The sequence below is a fragment of the Typopeltis vanoorti genome, chromosome 17 (genome assembly GCF_054136105.1).
Source record: "Typopeltis vanoorti isolate ZY-2024b chromosome 17, IOZ_Tvanoo_1.0, whole genome shotgun sequence".
Classification (NCBI taxonomy): domain Eukaryota; kingdom Metazoa; phylum Arthropoda; class Arachnida; order Uropygi; family Thelyphonidae; genus Typopeltis; species Typopeltis vanoorti.
The window spans coordinates 34,923,542-34,948,011 of NC_143565.1; the positions used below are offsets into that span (position 1 = coordinate 34,923,542).

Genomic DNA, 24,470 nt, shown 5'->3' on the forward strand with positions numbered 1-24,470 from the left:
TGTTTGTCTAATTATTTATTTGTAATATTTATTTTGATTTCTTCACATTTTCAAAGAAGGCGTTAAAAAGATCGCGGTAAAGTAAACGCAGACGAAAAGGCAAGATGAAAATTACACTTTATGCTATATATTCAGCTAACTATTTGTACTTCTTTGCATGTGAGAACTAAAAAATGTTATGTTTTAAAGGGTCGAAGAAATATTTGTTTATAGTTTTCGTTTTCCATTAATACCAATTAATACATACTGTGATTTTTTAATATCAAAGTCAAATGAGATTATTAATGTCAAAAATATGGAAAGTTGTTATATATACACACTGTTACTATAGATGAAAAGATTTTTAATTTATAATATATATTCAAAAATTCACTTGTTTTTAGTTCTCTATCTTTTATTATTATTATTCAGATATTTTCGTAAGTGGGTTCTTTCATTTTTACTTCCGTATTTACTTAATTCAGTAATTAAAATAACTGATAATAATCTTTTTTAAATTGATTTGATTATATTATAGTTGTTTTGTATGGTATTATTATAAAATATAAAAATCATACAAAAAGAAAACAAAAGATGTTATGTTAAACTCCTAAAAGTAAATTAATTACGAGCCTTCTAGTTATTCTACACGCTCTTCTCGGAAAGCTGCATAGTACTCTGAATTAAAATCAAAATATAGCTATAATAATAATATGGTAATTAAGTAAAAATAAAGTTAGAATTTTAATTTATTTTCGATCTTGAAAGTGAATTTGAAAAAGAAAATACAGTTTAATAACGAATAAATTATTTTGCTATTTTAATATATAGATATGTTGCTAGGAGGCTTGTCCCTTTGTAACAACATTTTGACTTTTAAAGCAATGACTATTTAATCCCCCCCCCCACACACATACGAAAGATAAAACAGCTCTTCTCTTTTTATTAGTGTAAAGGCAGCTAGGTTCAAGAAATAAGCTGCTCTTCGTACACCTCGATAAAAAAATATATAAAATAAATTCCTCTAATAGGTGGGTTTAAGCATTTACTTTGAATTGGTTGGCTGGCTGCTTGAGGGGATTTCCCTTACAAATTAATGATCTTATCACTTTGTTCTACGTCACGAGGTCGAACTGCTGTCCCAAGCAAAACATGCATTGTCATGTTTCAGGCATTGCTTATACGATAAGTAAAACCACGTTAGGTCTCAAACTTACAGTTAGAAAACTGAACTTTTCTGTTAATATACTTTCCAGGAATTCAAGATTATAAGATAAATGTCATATTTATTGATATTTTGCTGTACGAAAAGACAACAGGAAAAGTTTGTAACTGTGCTAGGAGTGATATAGCAAAAACGATAATTTTCATATTATTACAGCACACTATTTTAATCATAGTTTATTAATGACCTTGGATAAATCAGAAATGTATAGCTCCAACTTCGCTTGAAAATATTTATTTACAGCAGTGAGAACACAAAAGTTATTAACGACTTAAACGTTATCCAATTCCTTTCGAATGCATTAAATATTCCATACGTATGATTTTATTTATCAATATGTACTCACTTAATGTGTCAATCAAAGTGCATAAAAATGCAATAAAAGTCCAGTTTTTCAGACAAAATGTAAAAATAATATAAAGATTCATTCCCCCTATTTTTACTGTATTCTATTTCATCAAACACTTCATGAAAGAGAAGGGAGTTTCTTGGCTTTCACTAAGTCGTCTGCTGAAAAGAGATTATTGCATAATCATACAGAATATCACTATACAGTATAATGATATTCTGTATGATTAGAAAGAAGTCAAATTTATAGAAAGAACTCAATAATATCAGCTCCATTATTAAATGGAATTTTTATTTAAAATTATTACAGATATAATTCCTACGTGGTGGAATATTTAAGTGCTTTTTAAGATAGTAAAACAGACAGTCATTAATTGTCTATTATTTAAATAAAGATTTAATCATTTAATTATTACTTAACTATTTAATAAGCATTTAGTAACAGACTCATCCTTCCAAGCAGCTACTTTGAGTTACTGAGTTTTTAAGGATCACTTTTTTTTTTTTTCCTCCCAGAAGTACTTGAATTTTCCAAGCCTAATTTATTTTCAAAATGATTATGCATCATTATTATACTTATGTCAGCCGTTATATTCCATGTACACTAGCGAAAAAATTGAGAAACCTCAGATATGATCTAATAAAATATATTATTTGTTACTTGAAATAAAGCAGAATTTGAACTTTTGGTTGGAGGTGAACAAGAAACGCTATTCGCTTGGCCAATCATATCAACATGATATGTTAAAAAATACTATTAGCGACTTATCAGTTTTTTTTTATTCTCTCGTGAATATTATAATTGATTTTTTTTCTTTAAAAAAAAACTATTCTTAAGAACTTGCTCACTTTAAAAAAAATAGCCGATTTCTACACACAGATGGCAGCACTCTTCAAATGTTGTAGCAACTTCATCTAAATTATTTTGAAAATTAATTATCTTATGGACCAGTAGACAGATTTTACTCGGACATTAAAAAATTAAATATTTTTAATGTCTGAAAATAGTCTGGGTTTGACGGTCGATTTTCTTGAGTTTATGGGATGAAAAAACCGCTTGCTCGTACGAGAGATCAACTAACTCGGGAACTGGTCGAAGAAAGGCTTAGTGAAGAAGATGCAAGCGCTTCTTCCACTGAGCTACACAGTCACAAAAATACTTTTTAGGTTGGCTGACTATAAACTAGGAGCGAGTATTCCGAAATTATTATGGCGAAATAAGCTATACCTTTTCTGTTAATAAATACATATTATTATTAGACGGGTATCTCTAAAGATATAGAGATATATATTTCCATAGAGATGCCTGTCTAATAATGATAAACAGGTATCTCTATGGAGTCAAAAGACATCGCTGAAGATTACAAGAAACCATTATTCACAGAATACTTATCATACCTTTCCTTACTAATTCACTTTTGGGGCCCTCACAATTATCTGTGGCAATTCATTCAATAATCTCCAAGCATAAAAAAAAAACTAGTCTGCACATCCTTACTAACCACATTCTTACACAGCTTTTAGGGATAACTCCTATTTCTCTCTACTCGTTGTGTATATTAGAAAAATTTGAGTCAATGTTATAGAAACCCTTTAGCAGCTAAAGTTTCTATCATTTCCTTTCTTTCCACCTGTCCATTAGATTTTTCAACCTGCATAACTTTGACCTATCCTCATAAGGAGCATTCCATAGAATAGTTACCAGCTTGGTCAGTGTCCAAGCTAAAGATCCCCAAGATATCCAAAAGATCAATCTGTACACAGCAGTCAAGAAGTGACATTATATATATATATATATATATATATATATATATATATATATATATATATATATATATATATATATATATATATATATATATATAAACAAACGTGTGCTATAACAAGGTAATAAGAGACCAGCAAAATAGTAAAAAATAAATAAATAAATAAGTTTCAATTAACTTTTAAATGAAATCTACTTCAGATGTCAAAATCACTTCACTAAGTAACCTCACTCTCCTTATTGTAGTCTTGATGTAGCCATGTTCATATTTAGGCTAAAAAGGATATTGTTTGTCCTCCGAACTTGACTGATGTAGATCGCTTAGAATTACAGCTGAAGGAATTACAGTTATGAGCAAAGTTCTATGCTAATTTTATGCATTTCTCAGGATATAAAATCTGACTTTCCAGGAGTAAAATCTTTGCCACCGCCATATGTGACATCGTCATGTGAAAAGTCATTACTTTATGTGTTGTTAACCTCTTAACCTACCAATCAAATTTTTGGGCGGGTTTTGGGCGAAAGTGATTTGCTGGATCAAATTCATCATTATTTTTCAAATAATGATGAATTTGTGCAAACGCAAACGAAATAGCCGATACACGCCGTTGGCAGCTTTTCTCGGTTAAAAGGAAATAGGCACAAGATTGTCTAGCGTCTATATTCGGTTGTATTTATATGTGAAACCAAAATTCAAAATCAATTTTGGTGCAATAAACAAAAGACGTGTCACAGCCGTCTTTGTGTGTTAAGGGGTTAACTACAAGGATTCTAATATCTGCGAGCTTGTCACATGCAAAAACAGCATATAATGAAGTATTTTGCACCATAGAAAAAACATCAGTTATGTCCTCTCACCAAAATGAAGAATGCCTTTAAAAATTATTTGGAGATCGTTTCGTTTTTAAAAAATAATTTTATTTATTGGCCAACTAACAAATTTTTAATTTCTTTAGTGTTAATGAGAATGGTTTTCTCTCATTAGATTTCTTACCAATGCCAGAATTCTGTGCTATCTTCATCAATGAACTTTTTTACTAACCTCAAATCCATTTCGTAATTTTGCACACGATAACGCTTTCCATTACTTTTCTACATTCGAGCAACTTTTGAAGTGTAAATGAATCAACTTTCAAGATATTCTATACCGATTTCCTCACTATTTTCAAGTGGGAGAAGAAAATCTGATATAATTCATTGCTGCAATAGAATAATCTATATATTTCAGAGAAATAAGGGGATTTTTAATTATATCTTATTCTTTACTCTTGATAATGTTTTGATAAAGATCAAGCTTCTCTTGGGTTGACTTTCATATCTAGTATATCCTGGCATAAACATATCATTAGCTACCTCAGCTTCCAAAAACTTTGGGTTTTCTTTCGTTCAAAACACCATCTTTCATCTACACACAACTTCTGGCACTTTATAAATCCCAAATCATCAACTTTAGAACATTGTTCTCACATTTAGATGTGCAACTAAAGTATTTCTCGAGTATCATTCACTGCATTTGGAAGAAGACAAACTACTAATATTCTCTCTCACATACACAAATGTTTCTAATTATGTCTTTAAAACACTAATAATAATAAAGGTTAAGAACCATGAGAAGACAACAGTTGTGTGCCATTTCACGATTACCCGGCACATCTGACTGCATCAATCCACCAAGATCTTAGTTTCCTTTAGTCTTTTTTCTGCCAGCTTGGCAACAAACAACTATTTGCTAACCTTTCTTCTCCCATTCTGTTTAAGTGACTATGCCACTTTTCATTTTTAACATGATTGTTTCCGACACATTTATTTACTCCCTAATTTTTCTTAGAACTTTCATATCTGTCTTTGACTTCGTTTCTAACCTACCTCTCAGATGCATCAATAAAAATTGGTTTGAACACTGTCTTGTACAGTCCTAATTTAGTTTTGGCTAATGTCTCTGTTATTCCATATACATCTATTTAACTGGCTCCCATCATACCATCTTTGCTTATTCCATACGTCTACTGAAATCAAAAACTGGAATTGCTTGATGAAATTTTGGAGATTCCGAATAGCTAATTGAAATCCACCGTCAGAGTCCTCTGATGACCCAATAAGTTGGATTACAAAATAAATTGCTACAGAAGGAAAAACGGAAATTGTATTTTGCGAAATGCACCAAAAACATGATTATAGAACATAAAAAATATTCAATCACTATTTATTGTAAGATTTATTTTCTAACACATGATTTTCCTTTTACATACTATACATATATTATTATTGGTATGATTATTTAATTAACATTCATTTTTACAGAATATTAGTTTCTACAACTTTTCTCCATTTGGGAGTACATACTTCCAGAAGGCTTTTGTCGTCAGTCCTCTTCATCTCCGTTAGTGACTATATATATTTAGAATAATAAAAACAAAATTAGTGAACACAGTACAAATATATTTTGAGAAGGTTGTTCTATCAATTTTTAATTGAACCAACTTTTCGAATTCAATTATATTCATTAGGGTGATATTTTAAAATTCTCATCATTCCAGTATTTCAGAATTTTCAACATGCCAAAAGCTTTGGACAGCCAAAAAGTCGGCAGTCCTTTGAAAAACAGCTCATCTATGTTCCACATGTCATTTCCCATGATCCCATTCATATCTTTCTGCAACTTACGGGCTACCTTATCGCATACCATTTCGCGTAATGCAATATGACGAAGTCCCTCACAACGTGCACAACTCTGGTAAGACTGCTCTGGAGATTTGCAGACACATTGTTGCCATATTTGGTGTCCTTGGTGATGAGGATTTATCTTGATGTGATTTGCTACACAGGTCTTCCATAACAACGTATCCTTGTTATCTTCAAATTTTTCTGCATATGCAACTAACATAATTGGATCCAACTTATCAATATCATGTACAAATGAGAATTGGTTTCCTAAGACGATCACCGACTCTTCTCTCTTCTTCATAATGTCCACCACCTCGTAGAAATAGTGAAGATGCTGAACGAAATCTTGTAAAGATGAGAGAATTTTGTGTTTTTTCACCTGCTCAATATTTGGTCCTTGTTTACCAGACGCAATTTCCTTGCATGCATTAGTTACCACTTGTGACCAAAATTCGCTGTCTTGAGCAGCTAAGAAGACGCCCCTTCGACGAGTAAAAAACGCAGAGGAATCTACATAATGTTTGCTATCTTCATTCTCTGTCTGCAGTAGAATATTCAATGGAAGATCACACATCCATTCCTTTTTAATATTGATGGACTCACTAAACTTCAACCAGAAGTCCTGATTTTGAAGCATGCTGCTTGGATATCTGAAAAGAAACAAGTATATTGTCATTCACATATGGGATTTTTGTTTTAGTAATACCTTGGGTACATCACTACTTACCAGAACTTCATTTTTTAAAAATCCTCATCATTATCTTACACATTTGAATTGGTAATTCAATCGAATTTTTGTTCCAATGTTGGGTGCCAATTATCGAACTTATACTGTACATGCTGGTAATCAGTACAATCAAAGCGTAACAATCGCTGATATAATAATCATAAAATCAGAAATAAATATCATAAAATCAGAAATAAATAGGCTGAATATACGTACTGTTTTGAACGGCACAGTACCGTTTTTTTATTTTCGTATTTCCCGGCCGTCCCGTCGTTTTAATAAAATTGCGAATTTTGTCCAGTTTTTAATAAAAACTATAATATACTTTAATATTGGTCAATCATAACTTATTATTCATAACCTACAATCGTACATCAATATCATGGATACCAGTAACTTGTATATAACCATGGAGTCGCATTGTTCGATACCAAATATCGATATCTGCAGTGATTTATTCAGATTCAGAGAAAAAAAAAAAAAACGCATGTCGGCAACACTTGCGAGTCTCGGACTCGGCGTCTGTTTTGCTGTAGCGTTAGTTTTTGTTTTTCCTGTATGCTAACTGTTGGCTTTGTTATTCACTGCCGGTGGTTTAAATTTCATATTTTTTAAAGTTTTAAGTCTATCCTTGCAATGTCAAAGAGGCGAAACTGCAGTTTTAATGATAATCTCCAGAAAGCATTCAAAATTATTAAACTAGACAAGCTGTGTAGCAATGGAACAAAAGTAGTATGCCAGCACTGTATTATTCATGTTTCCGTTGCTCATGGAGGCAGAAGCGACATCAACCAACATCTACGTAGCCAGAAACATAACGATGCTGAAAAGGCGGAATTCAGTTAAAAACATCAGCTCGTTTATGGTGAGACGTGATGGTGATAGTGAATCCGATAAAATTGTAGGAAGTGAAGCTCTTGTTACTTATCATACCGTGCGTGACGGCCAAAGTTTTGGCGAAAATGACTGCTTGTAGATATTGACAAATAAAATTTATGAACCAAAACGGGGTACATAACAAATTCCTCAGTACATAACAAATCAGAAGCAATAATTACCAATGTTTTATAACCATACATACTGGGCGAAGTAATAGAGGATTTGAATACAAGAGGCATTGATATCAAACTTTTTCCAATCGTTGTCGGTACTTTTTATCAAATTGTGGTGTTCAAGACAAAATTATACTTTATTTCCTTACCTGAAATGCAGTCTCCCTCTATGTCTCTAAATTTTTGTATGTGTTATGTCACTAAAGAATAACCCTCCGCCCCGTTTTTGCCATCCCAATGTCCCGTTTTTGTCTCAGGGAAATATGGTAAGCCTAGAAATAAAGGATAAAATAAATGTCCTGTAAAAAGCGAATTACATTTACGGATGCCTGTTAAGTTTCCTTAACGGACATCCTTAAGTTTATTTAGCGGATATCCTTAAAGGATGATACACCTTTTAACGAGTATCTTGAAAAATGTGACAAAGTCACGGATATGATATACTAGAAATAGAACGACGTTAAGTCATCAAGAAGTGTAAGAATGTTCTTAGCCGTTTCAAAAATTACCCCAAGTATTTTTAACAAAATATTTTAATGTATAATCTATAATTACTATAATTACTAGAGCTATAGAAAAGAAATTTATTTATTTCTTTTCTATAGCTATTTGACATCACAGAAGAATGGCCTTTATTTTTAATATACTTCTTCGGAATGTAGAATTAAATGAAACGCTTAGCAGATTTAACTTTATAAAACAACCATACACAACAGAGATCATCAAAAAATTTCACTAAACTTCTAATATAGCATTATCATAGCAAGTAAGACCAAGAGTGTATAAACTCAAAAGCACAGATATTCCCAGCTTTCAGAGATGAAAAAAGTATTTGTTTGCTGTAAGCGATATTATCCCAACATCTTTGACCTTAATTAGTTCTAACTATATTGTAGAGGTCACCTCTCTTCTCGGTATATTAGATCATAATTAGCCCTCTCGCATAATAAGACAAGGAGACCTCCGACATTTTTTGCTCCTCAGTGTAGACCGATGCATCAAAGGGTTATGAACGCAACAAACAAAGAAAATTACTATTTACAAGTGCCATCGTGCCTTCTGACCTCTTGCAAAGACATTGGACCTACAACTCCTACAGATGTGATTCTGCTTTTCTTACACCATTGTCACCATAATCTAAAGACAAAGATGATTTCCTGGCATTATTCTTGTCATTCAACCCATTTCTATGTAGCCATAGCCAAGGCAAATCACTTTCTTCCACCCCACATGCGTCCTGTGGTCGTTAGTCAGAAAGTAATCAGACGAATCTTAAACCACCTAGATACCAAAGTGTCTTCTTATCCTAACAGTACTCACCCAATATACTTGAAAGTTGTACTCTGGAATTAGCGTCCATCTTGGGGAATCTCTACGCTCCTTTATACTGAGCTGGCATCTAACCAACTACAAAAATACTCAATCCACTCCAAAAAAGAGGAAGTTTGCCATTATATGGTTCATCTAATTTACTTATCTCATTCTTCTAAAATAGTGGAGATCATTAACATATATATGCAGCAAATTCAAAAATCTACTCAACCTTAGAATACTATTCTCATGTTTGGGTCGATGCACCAAGACTTTCCAAAACATTCTCGCTGCTTTTTAAAAGGCAGTTTGTAATCCAAGTCCCGTATCTTTCACTCATTTCAAACGCTATTTTACGCCTGTTTATATTGTGTTGCCTTTTCTAAGGGTATTTTCATGGGCACTGTTTTTCAGTGATTTGATATTTGGTGGTCCTGTTCTCCTATTAAGGTCTTTGAAAACATGAACAGCAATCGTCAACATCCTTTTATGGCTCAACTACACATGAGTCCTACGTTGCATTTCGGTAATACGTTGAGGAAGACTGTTTCAGAAAACAGTGTCCGGTGAAGAAAAAACTTACCAAACTAGTCCTCTCTTACTCTTCAATGCATCTGCCTTAATTCTTTCAAAAAAACCCGCTAACTCCTTTTATTTTCAACAGGGAGTATGTGAAGTCTTTTATTCCCTATCAAACTGTTGGAGACTTGGGGGCAGTCAATATCCTTCACAGCCGATCAGAGATAGGAGACCCAAGGCTATTATCAGACTGACTTTCTTCACCGGACACTGTTCTCTGAAACAGTCTTCCTCAACGTATTACCCCAGTGCAACGTAGGACTCATGTGTACTCCTACGTTGTCTTATCTTTATGCATGTGCTTGAAAGTGAGTGTTCCAAGCAAAGCTTTTTAGAACATAATCTATATAAAGAAATTTGTCACGAGGAATCAGCAATATATCCATTTCAATACTATCGGTATTTCAATATACTTCACGTAACTAACTTTAGTTATTGGAGGAAGGAAATGTTATCAATTAACATGAGTTTTCATATATGTAGTGAGTCAGGAGGAATGTATATAACATAACATCGAGATCGTAAAGTTTTTTTATAGCGAAGAACTTTACAAATATGAACGCCAACACTATGAAGAGTTAAAAGCACTGACTGTGAGTTATGAATGTTAAAATATATGTAGACGCTTACCTGGTAGCTGTTCAAGCGGATATTTGAAATGCCTACTTACCATAGCGTCTCTCATTCTCAGTTCACGAGAGCTCTCATTGATCAGAACTCTCCTTTGTAGATTGCAATATCCAAAATCTGACCTAAAAATATATCATGTTTTCTTTTCTCTCTGGTAATTCAGCTAGATTGTTTTAGAATGATGTCAAGCGCAACTAAGGCCATGAGGGTTCGTGTATTATGTCTATTAATTATATTTTCATGGCAGGTTTATGGGATGGAAAATCCTACGTCGACCACCACATGAGACCTGATAACTCACCTTCATCTGAATAATGCCTTTATAAATGTTCCTAGTTGTTCAACTACCTAGCCGTGAATTGAACCCAGTCATTTTCAATCGAAACACAACAATCATGACGTCCTTGTGACTGACCACGTGTATTTGAAGTCTGACAAGATAGCGAATGTTGTAGACAACCACCAGAAGAAACAATATTCGAATATGCATTTTCACTACACTGGAAGATATTTTCAAGTTCCATCGTGTCGGAAGTACAATATGAATGCAGTGAAGCAAATAATGCATTATTGTCGCTGCAGCTCGTCGATGATGAGATCACTGGTCGATTTATTTTCGAAGATATCTTATCTTTATGCATGTTGAACACACGCAATTTACAGACAAAAATTACTAGTTGTGGTGGTGTTGGAGGTGGGCGGTAGATGGCGTTGATTCGTAGTAGAGGTAAGGTGTAGAGACAGTTAAAGATGTCCTCCCGCGATGAGTCTTCGGACTCCTTGGAGGTATCAGGAATAATAATAATAATAATATTAGGGTTAGTCATCATGGAAATGACAGCAGTTGTCTGTTGCTCTACTCTTCCGAAAAGCGTTGATTTATTGATAGTTTGGGCTTACTATTACTAAATGGTTGAAGGATGCAAAATGGCTCCCAATAAGTCTTCAAGTGTTAATTGTTAGAGCTGAAGAATCTCTGCACACACCTTCTGGGGATAAAAGATGTTAGTAGATGTATTTTTATTTTGTATTATTCTCCGAAAATAGATCGACCAGTGAACTGATCTTAGACTACTACAGCACACAGTGACACTTGAAGCGATGCTAAAAATTACTTTGTAGGCTGGCAGTTTTGTTGAAAATTACATTACACACTATGGATTCATTATGATGATATATGTTAATTGAGTGTTAACACAGCTGTGGGTGAAATGAGCTTCATTGCAGATAAAGAATGTATTGATGCAATCGGCGATTTGCAATCACTTACGAGATTCTAGTTGTTGGATATGATGTCTAGGATCTATTTTATGTGTCGAATACATAAAGTCGTATGAATGGAATTTATATGCATCCCAACCTTAAAAAGTTCCAAATATATTGCACCATGGGTGAGCAAAGATTAGGTAATTGGGAAATCAAACCTGGAATTTCTTCAAGCTTAATGGTCGCACACCAGAAGATGTAAGTTGCTTACCTTATGGCATTCGAGTCACAGTGCAGTTTGAATTTTTTTTTTCTTTATATCACACACACGAAAAGCTGCAAAATCTCTGGTTTTGCATTAATTATTTTGGAGGAGATAATCTACTGTCCATTTAATGTAGGTGCCTGTTATGTCTTTCGGTTATACGGTAAAGTCCATTTATAATTGGGGAGGGATGCCTCGAATACATTACTGCATGTGTTAAAGACAGCACTGTACAAAACACCTAATAATCTTTCGAATGATTCTTGATAATTCTCTCTTTCTCTGCGAAAGTTGTTTTTAATCTGTGAAAAAAAAAAGTATCAAAGTGCGGTTCACTTTATCGACAGTATTTAGATCCTGCATTGTCTGTAAAACGAGTCATCCTCAAGAGAATGAACTTCTTAGAACACAAGTAACCCACAATGCTTTAGGATCCAAAATGCAATTAGTATTACGTCAAACTTCAATTAAAATTGAATTGTAAATTAAAGTTCGTTTTTATTTAAATAGGAATTACCGAATTACCCGAGAATCATTAGATTTTTCTATTTTATGCACGATCTCAGGTTTTAATATTTCTTAATCAATATCTGAAACCTACCTTGCACACATACTTGAACATCCTTATACTAGTTATCGATTGCTTTAAAGCCTTCATCTGATAACAGGATAATCTCCCGAGACTTTGGTGGAAAAAGAAAGGAAGTGGTGAAGGGAGTGAAGAAAACACACACACACACACACACACACTCTCTCTCTCTCTCTCTCTCTCTCTCTCTCTCTCTCTCTCTCTCTCTCTCTCTCTTTCTATTTTGCATGTGAGAAAATGCAAGACGTACATTATCGAAGGAACCAAATCCCAAATAAGGTGGTGATTTGCCAGTATATCCACTTTGACTTACGTGTGTAGCAGAGGCAAATTTTCCAGGACATTAGTAAAAAATGTAACTATTTATTTTGGTCACATTCTGTGAAAGACTCAGGAATGTGCCGATGAAGTCACTGGTTGGTGGCTTTCGTTCGAGGCCGTCTTGTTTAATATAAATGCATCAACTAAACACACACACACAAAATAATAATAATAAAATTTACCTTACCAAAAATCGTTAGCATAATTCAAAAGATCTCCAAATGATAATTGCTTTTCATTTAAGGCTACGAAGCTATTTCGATTTTCAGACATGCTTATGGGGAAGGCGAAATAAAGAAACTAATTTGAAATAATAAGCAAGAATGATTTTTACAACTTAAAAAGAGACAAATGGCTTCCTTCTACAACCAGGATTTATTGGAGATTGTGGCCAACAACTGTACGAAATGCTCTTGTGTTTGTTGTTTTTTCTGCTTTTTCTATCTATCCTGGACAGGGTAGGTTGCAATTATATCATATCTTCTATGTACTGCTGACATCGCATCCCAACTGGGCTTCTATCATCATTAAATATCATCAATTTCTTTCTGAACACCCCCAAGGAGTGTTTAGGTTACTGCGACAGCACTGCATGATTAAGTGTATAGTATTATTAATCCCCATCGACAATTTTTCCTCCAAATTAGTTTATTACTTGTCAGCACTCCAATATTGTCCACTTCTGACTGAACCAATCCATCTAGACTTTGGTCTTCGTCTGGGTCAATTTCCTCCTATCTTGGCATCGAACATCTATTTTACTAATCTTTCCTCACAAATTCTAAGTGTCCATACCACTTCAGAGTAGCCTTGATTACACATTTTTGGATGCAAACAATCTCAAGTTCCTTCTTAATATCTTCATTTTTAATATGAGTCTGCTATTGATGCCATCTGTTCCCTCCCCTAATCTCTTTCAGAATCCTCATAACTGTGGTCTCTAGTCTTTGATCAAGTGGTTCATTTCAAATCCAGCACTCGGATCCATAAGTTAGAATTGGTTTGAACATTGTCTTTGCCATCTTCTCTAAAAACTGTTCCCTAAATAGTTGAAATGCAGTTGAACTTCTCTATACTCCTGCCTATTTTCATAGTTTTGGTCTTTTTACTGATTTTCATGTCCAATATGTTACAGCTGTTATGTAATTTAGTTAAAGGATGCAGGGGACTTGCACTGCATGTCTTTAGGAGTGCAACGTCATCTGCATAAAGCAAAAAGATAAGTTTGATATCCCTGATTCTAATATCAGGCCCAATGCTACTTTCTTTCTTAATGCGATCCTTAAAAATGATGAATTTCTAATAATGCGCTAACTAGGGACTACATCCAAAATATATTTTTAAGGGACTTCAAATCTAACTTGTTCATTAAAGATTCATGTTTTTGTTTGACAGAATGTCCTTTCACATTCTGTCAAACAAAAAGCACCGTGGACATGGTTCTGATTTATATATGTTAGGTCTTTTTGTTTTTTTTTTCAAACTGATTTTTGGTATGACCGTTGAACTTTGAAATAACCATGATTTCAGATCATATACTTTTGTTTTCATCCACCTCATTATTGGTTTACCGTGTATTAGATGTGGTGTTCAATTTTCTGCTAAAATTTAGTGTTCTGGTTTAAGGTTCGTCAGTGAACAAGATTGGATGTAAATACACAACAGCTACTACTCTCCGATAAGCGAGAAAGCAACACAAAACATATTCGCATACGTATAAGTCACGTGATGATGCCACTAGAAGCACTAAAAACCAAACACAATGCAGATAAGAAAACAATACCAAGTTTTAAAATAATAATAATAATTAAAATAAGAACTAAACCACTACACAGTATAAGATACAAAACACATAACAAAAATATAATAATTAATAATATAAATATAACTTATAAACACAATACAATAATGATAACAACACAAAGTCCACACGAAGAAGCAAATATCACAGAATACCACACTCACTCATAAACTGAAGAAACGTCAAGTAATACACATCAAGAAACGCAGCAGCACATCAAGATATTTGATGTGTTATGTTTACGATGTAAACATGAAATCAACTAACCCAAAACATAAAATTAAAAGGAAAACTAAGTGAAGAAGTACTAACAATGCTGTCGACATCAAGAGGCATCCTAACACACGCACACACACAAATAAATAATACAGAATGCAACGCAGATATCAAAAGCGGAAAAAGTTCAGTTTTTTTTTTTTTTTATATTTATTTTACTTTTATGTGCACATAATTTATTACATGAAGTTACAACAAAAATAACAGATAAAACACGAAGCATATCAAAATAACATAAAAAAATATATAATTAAAAAAAAAATGACCGCAAACGCTGCAACCAAGAACCCCAAAAGGTTTATTGGAACATCCCTTTTAAAAAAAATAAAAATAAATAAATAAATAAGTAAAGTTCCAGAACTAATTAAAATCGGATTTTTGATGGTCTGATTTGGGAATGGCGTTCTGTATTTCGTGAAATATCAAGGTAAGACTTTGTTCAGATGCAATTTAATTGCTATCGCTTTCTTTAGCCTACGCTTGATATTGCTGGCAGTCCTTTGCGGCTGCGGGATATTCTACAAAAATTTCTGCTGGTAGGTCTTTAAACCTGCGGGATTTTTATTAACGCACATACGCAGTTAAAACGATATGAGCGTACCTGACCTAGACGTATTCACTGATTTGCTCGATAAAGAGCCGGCTCTTGTACTTATTGATAAACTCCAAAAGAAGTTCAAGCTGACATGGCCTACTAGCATGATTGACCCCGACATCATTATCGAGTCACTCGATAAAAGGCTAGCACTCACTTTTGTTAAAAAACTTCTCAAAAAGTTTGAACGGGATTGGCCTGGCTATTTAAACTTGTATTCCTCATCTGAAGTCGACGTTGAGGAAAATGAATACTCTCCTCAAATGGAGGAAAAACTCAATCTAGTTGTCTCTACCTCTAATCCTTCTGATCAAGGAAGAAATCCACGCTCGTAAGAAGAGAAAAACTCTCGCTGCTGAGCCAACAAATGTTGTTGGTATGGACGAGGTTGTTCCCATTTCAGATCCCTCTGCTTCCCCCAATGAAAAGGTGCCACCGATTATCCTAAGGGAAAAGCAGAGATGGAAAACACTCAGAACCATCATGGCTAATTTACAAATAAGTTATACATCTGCTAAAAATGCAGACGAAGGTATAAGAATTCAGCCCACCACGGTGGCTGATTATAGAAATCTTACAAAGGAATTGGGCACAAGAGGAACTCAATATCACACATTTTCACTTGCCTCCGAAAAAAATCTGAAAGTAGCCCCTACGAGGAGTCTCCGAGGATATTGACACGGATGAAATAGTTACTGACCTTAACTTACAGGAACTACCTCCCATAAAGGTTACTAGAATGTTTAGATCAAATAAGACACCTATGCCTTTGGTCTTGGTTGAGATTCACAACATTTACAAAAATATCCATAATTTAAAATCAATCTGTGGACTCAAAATCACCCCAGAACCATTGAGAAAGAAATCATCTTCTGGGCAGTGCCACTGATGCCAAAAATTTGGCCATGCCCGGAAGCTCAGTTCAGATGCCTAAAATGTGGCGAGAATCACCCCACAAACACCTGCGCCAAGCCAAAATCCACCTTGGCTAAGTGCGCTACTTGTGGGGTCCTCACCCTGCTAATTATAGAGGGTGTATACATCACCCCAAAAACAGATGGAATGATACAAATCATCAATCTACCTCGACATCTAGTGCGAGAGTTCCTGAAGCTCGGGCTCCTCAGTTCTCCAAGAGTGAGATCATGACAACAGGTGCTCGCCCATCATTAACTGAGCCCCTTAAGAAAACGAATCTTCAACATCAAACGAGAACATATGCTGATGTGGCCTGCTCCAAACAGATAGTACAAACCCAGAACCTGAATAATCCACATTCAAATCTATCAGCTGTTATCACCTTTTCTCTTGCAAGCATGCTGCAGGATTTCAGCAACTCAAATCCATCCTTAAGTGTCACAAAAAGATTCTTACCAAGCAAACCCAATCCATATTATCAGCACTCTCTGATGCATAGGAAAAAAATCGCCCCAAACTCTCTTAGGATTATCGGTTGGAATGCCAACGATATAAAAAATAAACTGTTAGAAATCCAGGAATTTAATAATAGATACAACCCAGATATATGCTAATCAATGAAACGCACCTGAGGCCTGCTGACACCCTGAAAATCAGAGGGTATCAGATTTACAGAAACGACAGACTTGGTTATAGAGGTGGAGGTACAGCCACCCTTATCAAAAACTATATCAATCATCATTCAATAAACAACCCTACTACCACCAACCTCGAAACTACGGGAATTAATATCCTCACAAACTCAATTGGAAACCTTAAAATTTTTTCTGCGTACAACCCTCCATTAAAGACATTATTGACCTCAGATCTGGATGCCATCCTTGGAGTAAAAGGACCGGTCGTCATTGCTGGAGACCTCAATGCAAAACATCCTGCTTGGAACAGTAAATCTACCAATAAAAATGGTCGCATCCTTTCTAGCTACACAGGATCAAACTATGCTGTTGTGGCTGGACCTACCGAACCAGCTCATCTGAGTACGCCTGGCACTGCTGACATCCCGGATATAGCCATCCTGCAAGACATTCAACTGCAGTACAGCCTTATATCACTAAACGAGCTGTCGTCGAATCACAACCCCAATTCTACTGCAATTGGGAGAACAAGAATGCCTGTCTCCTACCTCTCATTCAGGCATATCGTGGGAGAGATTGTCTAAAGCACTTATGATCAAATAGGACCCCTCCCTCATATATGCACACCAGAAGATGTGGAATCTGCAGTGAATAGCTTCACCCAACAGATTAAGTCCGCTATAATGGTTGCAACCTTCCAGAAATCTGTTCCCAAGCCTGATCGTTTGCCTGAGGACATTATGGAGCTGATCAGAGAGAAGAGCAAAGCTATGAAGAGATTTCATAACACTCGTGCGCCTCAGGACAAGACAGTGCTTAACAGATTGAATGGAGCAGTAAGAGATGCACTTAAAACATAGAAACCAAGTTTGGGATAAAAAGTTAGCCTCTATCTTACCTATTGATCACTCTATCTGGGGACTACTGAGAAACATCAAAAATAAAAACATCGCAAAAGCATCTAAAGCCATAGCTCAGATCTATACACTAATTAATAGAAATAGCAAGCTCAGCAACAGAATCAAATTGTAACTATACCAGATGATGATTCGTCCTATAATCGCCTATGCCTCTCCGGCCTGGAGCCACACCTCCAATACTAACATTATCAAAATACAGCAAGTGCAGAACAAGTTCTTGAGAATGATTCTGAACGGCCCGTGGTAAGTTAGAAACAACCAACTCCACAGAGACACAAATATCCCCTATATTCTCTCTTTTCTACAATCCTTAGCATCCAAGTTTTTCCTAAAGACAGCCACACATCCCAACGATTTGGTTCAACAAGCTGCAGCATACGAGCCAACGGACATATTCAAATGGAACACCAAAAGCTATATTAGCCTCCCATAACGAGCAGTTTGCATGCCCATTCAGGGCGAGCAAACTGCTTGTAAATTTTACCCTCACTGTAACCACAACAGATAGCGGGGAATATGAAAAGCATTTTGCTTCACCCTTAAACACATAAATGTCAATTGTCTAATTAAAATCGACCTATAACTATTAAAAGAACAGAAACTGTACAACTAACAGATCCAGAACTACTGAGAAACACCGGGGAAAAAAAAAGACTAATGAAATAAAATCTATTCCAAACATCAAAAACAAACACTTCCATTAACATAAATTAACGTATTACTAAAATCCAAAAATACATGTATTTTTTTCCATATTTTTATTATTTATAAATAGTTTTCAGTAAGTGAAAGGTAATATCAAATTTACAACAAATGTTTGCTGAATTATATCTATTGAAAGAACCGGATCAACTTTCTAGCACAGTACCAAACACTTCATATCAAAATACATTCAACATACTCTTGTATATCACGGGAAAAAAAATTACTGTTCATCACACAACAGACAGAGTTGGACTTAGTATTTGCAGCACCTGGCAATAAATGTATTTATATTAACAAAAACGTACCTGACGATGGACTTCAACTGGAACACAACAGAATGAGTCACGACTATACTGAAATGTTTGCACATACACGATAATGATCAAAGAATGTCTTTTGTGCCGGCATTCTTTGGAACAACAGCCTTCCTTCATCTCTACTACACTGAAAAGATGCTCTCGAGAAGCAAGAGTTTATGCTGTAAATGCCGAACGAAACAATACTGTTGTTAATCATTACAAAATACTTTACGAAAATACACAATAAATGCAGTTCCGAAATGAAGTATAGGTATTTTGGCCAATTCACGATAATTCCTTCATTTATTAGTTGAATAAATTAATTGCAATTTACTAATACAGCATGAAAAGTGAAGGAAACGCTAATTTCTTCAAAAGCATGCAACCCACATGTTCCTGACGTGTTTGTTGAGTCACTGTGTGAATGGTGCAAAAGATATGTGTTATCGATTTTAAAACCCACAAGTGTTTACGAAATGGCATTTTTTGCAGATAACTCACTGAAAAATCAAAATACGAAGATCGTCTTTTACACAAGCAAATAACTGAATGTCTGATTGACACACGATGTTGCCGTATGTGTATCTTACATTACATCAAAAAAAAATAAATAAATAAATAAAACTAAAAACTTCTAGAGGCTAAAAACTAAAAAATAAAACTAAAAACTTCTAGTTTATATATATAAAAAAAATTCCTTCCGATTATGGAATCGTTGCTAAAAATCCAATGACAATCAATTCAGGTGGAATTTGTATACAACAATAACAAATCACTCCATTCACATAAATAATAGCATTCCAGATAAACAAATGATTGTATTTGTGCATGAGCGAGAGCTTGCAACTCAGCAACCGAAATTGTTTGAAGATTTTCTGCTAGTACAAGCATACCCAAGTCATACGACACGTTAGGCTGCAGATCATTGCGTTAAATCGAACACTGTTTTTTTTTTTTCTTTCTTACCCACATGTAGATGCATGTAATGGCTTAATAACATTTTTAAGAAGTCATATAATTATTCTAAATAGCTTTACTTAAGGGAGCAAGAAAACCAGTTTACTTTGGTCATCAATCTACACCATTAAAAGTTTTTCTGTTTCCACAATAAAATCGTGATGTTTACAGATAACTGATATTAACTAGCAGGGGCGAATGCTGGTCTTGAAATTCACGCTTGCTCTTGTTATCATTCAGGGAATGAGAGGTGTGACCGAAGTCTGATTAACGGAATAATTAATTACTGACCATTTAAAACTATGTACAGGTAACCCTCGTATAACGCGGATGTTAGGTTAAGCAGAAATGCCACGTTAGGCGAGTCTCAGATCACATAGAAAAAGTAGGGTTATGTTCCGAAATCGTTTTTTTTTTTTAATTACATAAACAACAATGACATATCCAACAAAAAATATATTTTTATTTAATTCAGGTAATTCATGTAAGTTAGGAAAACATATAAACTATGAAACAAATACAGTACATTGTATAAAAGTATAACAATTACAAATTGTAATTAAGCTTCATTGCACGTAATGCATAAATGTTTTATGCATTACGTGCAATGTAATGCATTTTAATCTTTCATAGCACGAGGATTTGAGGATTGGTTAATAAACACTGGTTTTGTCATGTAATCACCTGATGCATTACTACAAAACAGTAGAGTAATTCCATCTTTGGAAACTTTGAATCCAGGAGCTGATCTTTCATTTTTCGAAATATAGGCGCGTTTTTGCATTTTTTTTTCAATATAACCCGGATTCATCCGCATTGAACACTTGGTCTGCACTATAAATGTTTATAAACTTTGAGAGTTTTTTGTTTAATAAGATTTCCATCCATAGGAATTTTCTTTTGAGGTTCAATCTTCTATCGAAATCATTAGAGATTTCTCCATTAGAATATCGCGTACACGAGCAACGCGCTTTGCACTTATCGTTGACCCAGCAATAAACACTTTCTCGGATTTTATGTTCATTTTGTTGTTCGAATTGCTGATTCATTTAAATTCAAAGTCCCTGCAAAAACTCCTGGTTTTTCTCCTTTTTTCAATCGATCCAAGATTTTGAATATTTTCTTGGAGAGAAATTAATATTGTTTTCAATGTTGGTTTTTCCCTTTCGTTGCGGTTTGTGGCCATTACTAAAAATAACTTTTTACACAAAAAAGCAAGCATTACATATTGTATGTAACTCACCATAAAATAAAGTGCTCAGCTTGAGATGAACACACTTATGATTTTTAATGTACTTTCCTGACAGAAACGAGGACAATTTTCAACAATAAACGTTTTACACGGTAAACAATTGAGGTAAATGCGTGCTAAAGGGTATTTCCCCTAATATAAATTCGCTACTTATAATTACATGCGGGATACAGGCAGACACAAAATTAACGAAGATAAAATTTGATTTTTAAGTAGCGCGGTGAAAAACATATGAAAAGATAAAGGTTACTACAATTTGTAGACCGTGTTTTTATCGGAACCGTGTTGTATAAATACCGCGTTCAACAAGGGTTACTACAATTTTAGACCGCGTTATACGAGGGTTACCTGTATTTTCGAAATTTATGTAAATTTAATTATATAAATACAACATTTATTTTATAAATGATATTCTATCTTTTTCAATTTAGCTACTTGAAATCAAATTCTACCCTACGGTTCTTCTTTATGAACTGGTCAATAACATCGTCATGAAAAGTTGGTTGTAATTCAGTTTTCTCAAGCAACACGCACACTTGTAAAGGCTGGCTGAAGCTCACTAGCTAGAGCTACTTTGACTGCGTATGGCGCGTGTTTAAGCAACAGGGTGAAATGACGTGAAGGGAGCGGAAATGGCTATGCGCGCGCATGAAATCAGAGTGCTGAAGCGAGGACCTGGATGCTCCCACAACCGAGCAAGCCAAGGTAGCTTGACTAGCATTGGCCTTCGATACACAACGCAAAGCTCAATTATATCAGCACTCAAGGTTTAATCTGGGGGGGGGGTCGAGTTGAGTAGACAATTTGAGAATACACACTACGCATTGCATACGACCTATGACTGAGCATCTGCAGTGATCTCCTCCGGCTCGGCTTGGGCAAACGAAGGAGCGCTCGGTCCCCCTGAGCACTACCTCGTTCGTCTTGCCTTCACAGCGGCCGTGATTCCCAAAAGCTATAGGGTATTTCCACCTAATGTGACCGCTAATTCATAAGTAGCATAGAAATAGAATACACGACACAACATAAATAAAAAAATTAATTTTAATTAGGAAAAGATTTTTGGAAAATTTTCTAGCGTTTTTTTTTTCCTTCTTATTTTTTATGGGAGATTCCCTTCCCCCCCTGAGTGCGTCGCTGACTTATATAATAGTGTTAATCTTAGTATGCAACCTAATAGGTTTACGTGTCTTCCTCTTTTTCACCATAAGCAACAGTACCCTGATTTTGAATTTTATCTGCCATTATTAACAACAGTAAAATAAAATAAGAGTTGTAAGCAGTTTACAATTCACAGCAAAACAGAATGTAGCGAACAATGATATCGTTCACGAAAACTGCACATCTGTTGTGAATTTCGCAGAAGCGTCCTGCTAAAACATTCATGTGAGCGAATTTTAGGTGTATAAATGGAAACTGATCATAATAGAAAAGCGTCGTATGATCGGATCGTCGTAAAGCGAAGCGTCGTAAGGCGGGTGTTATTTTTATTTTCAACACAATCTCTCTCTCGCTCTGGTCGATGGAACTATCATCCGAAGACGCGTTTGATTCTTAAAATTTACTTTAATTTAAGACATTTATAAATAATTTAATTCACAAAGCCATCTGCTTTCTGGAATTAAAAAAATAGGATGTTTACGAGTGACATAAGCTTGGGAAGGTGAAGTAGTCCAACCTTGCTTTATTCACGCGAAACTGGTTCTAGTATTAGAACCAGTTTCGCGTTTTATGAAACGCGAAACTGGTTCTAATACTAGAACCAGTTTCGCGTTTCATAAAATTTCATAAGGTTAAATATCGGAATTTTCAGAAGAATCCCGAATTAGAATAGAAAAGTGCTATACTTAGCCATCACTGTAATACTTGAGCGAAAATAAATCGGACTTAATAAAATAAAATTAAAAAAAAAAAAAAAGATAGAATCATTCGAAAAGTGCTGTGTACGAGAGTAATGAACATTTCTTGTATAAGAAATTTAAAAAATAATAAAAAAATAAACTTACATAGCAAAGGGCTAATTTAGGAAAGATATATGAACCCAATTGGAAAAACGTCTTTTCCACTTATTAATAATAAATGTTAATAAGTTGGGTTTATTAAAACTCAATTACGATAAGTAAGCCTAAATTTCTATGGAATTTCAAGAATTTAAAAGAATTATTCAATTTAATTTGGGTGTAGCTGATTCTAGCAATATTAGGAAATATTTTGTTACCGTTTCTATAATATTCATGCTGAATCGTTACCCATAATACGACAGTTTGGATTTGAAAAGGAAAAAAAAAAAAAAAAAAAAGTAAGAACGTTCAGTGAATAGTTATGGGAAAATTATACAATTTAAATTTAATCAAAAAATATAGTACAGTAAATAAATAATTAAAAATAAAATAAAAAATTACGTTCGTTAGTATTTACGATCTTATGTACATTCAAATAATAATAATAATACAAAGATGTAAATTCTTTAAAAATTCTATTTATATTTCATTTATTACCTGAATTTTATGATGAATAAATAATATTAGACTAATAGCATTAGTATTAAGTCCTAATTGATTCTGTAATAGGCATAAAGAAAGGATGTAACGTACAAATAAATGAAGACAACAGTAAGTTGCATGCTTTTATACATCCTTTTTACTTCATTATCACATCTTTCTTTAAGCTAAACAGATATACGCAATGAATTTGAAATGATATGAAACAATGCATCAAATTAAAAAAAAAAAAACAAAAAAAAACAGTTATTGACCAATTCTTACATTTATTTTCGATATTTACTTTTCAAAACCGAAACCACTCCTCATCCATTACTTGCGATGCTGAAACTAACCCGACACACACACACACACACACAAAAGCACGTACTTTTCTATCACTCGGGAATTTCCAAACCGAAACTACAATTCAGATCGCTGCTTCCTATCATTATTCAACACAATTTCTCACCGAACACAATAATCACGTGATATTAAATCATCTTCACGATAATTGTTTTCGGCCTATTAGTACACCATTCACATCGCATATGCCGTATTATTTAAATTAACCGCATATTTCAAAATTAAATTCATTCAACTCGAAAATAATTCAAATATACTTTACCTTGTTTTCTGAATCCAAAACCAAAACCAACTCTGAGTTATCGGAAGGCACACATGATGGAGCTGTATAAACATGTGATAGAGGGGGCGGGGATTTCGATCTGGGCATGGAAACTAGGGACCTTCGAAATATTCCACTCCGTGAGAAGGATTGATGGCAAATTCTAACGCAAGTTAAACAGTAAGTAAATGTTAATAATGTGTGTGTGTGTGTGTGTTCAGGGAGTTTTTTTTTTTTTTTTTTTAAGTCGCTTTCAGAAGCTTGTGGCGATAACTTTATAGCAGAATTGACAATCTTTGCTTTTTTAATAGTGTTGTAATTAATGAAAAAAATGCAACAGATG

General features: G+C 34.3%; 1 protein-coding gene across 3 annotated transcripts; it reads right to left on the reverse strand.

The window, feature by feature from the left end:
* Positions 1-5,538: 5,538 nt before the first annotated feature.
* On the reverse strand, positions 5,539-23,911 carry LOC150097285 (uncharacterized). Of its 3 annotated transcripts, XM_090407477.1 has the most exons (3): positions 23,785-23,911; positions 18,817-18,989; positions 5,539-6,631 (listed from the first exon to the last, which is right to left on the reverse strand). In XM_090407477.1, the coding sequence occupies exons 2-3, from the start codon at positions 18,879-18,881 to the stop codon at positions 5,821-5,823; spliced, it is 876 nt and encodes a 291-aa protein (XP_090263603.1). In that variant the 5' UTR covers positions 18,882-18,989; positions 23,785-23,911; the 3' UTR covers positions 5,539-5,820. The 3 variants fall into 3 exon arrangements, with proteins under 3 accessions (XP_090263603.1, XP_090263605.1, XP_090263604.1); XM_090407479.1 differs by lacking the exon at positions 18,817-18,989 and having other exon boundaries at positions 23,785-23,901; XM_090407478.1 differs by lacking the exon at positions 23,785-23,911 and having other exon boundaries at positions 18,817-18,998.
* Positions 23,912-24,470: the final 559 nt, after the last annotated feature.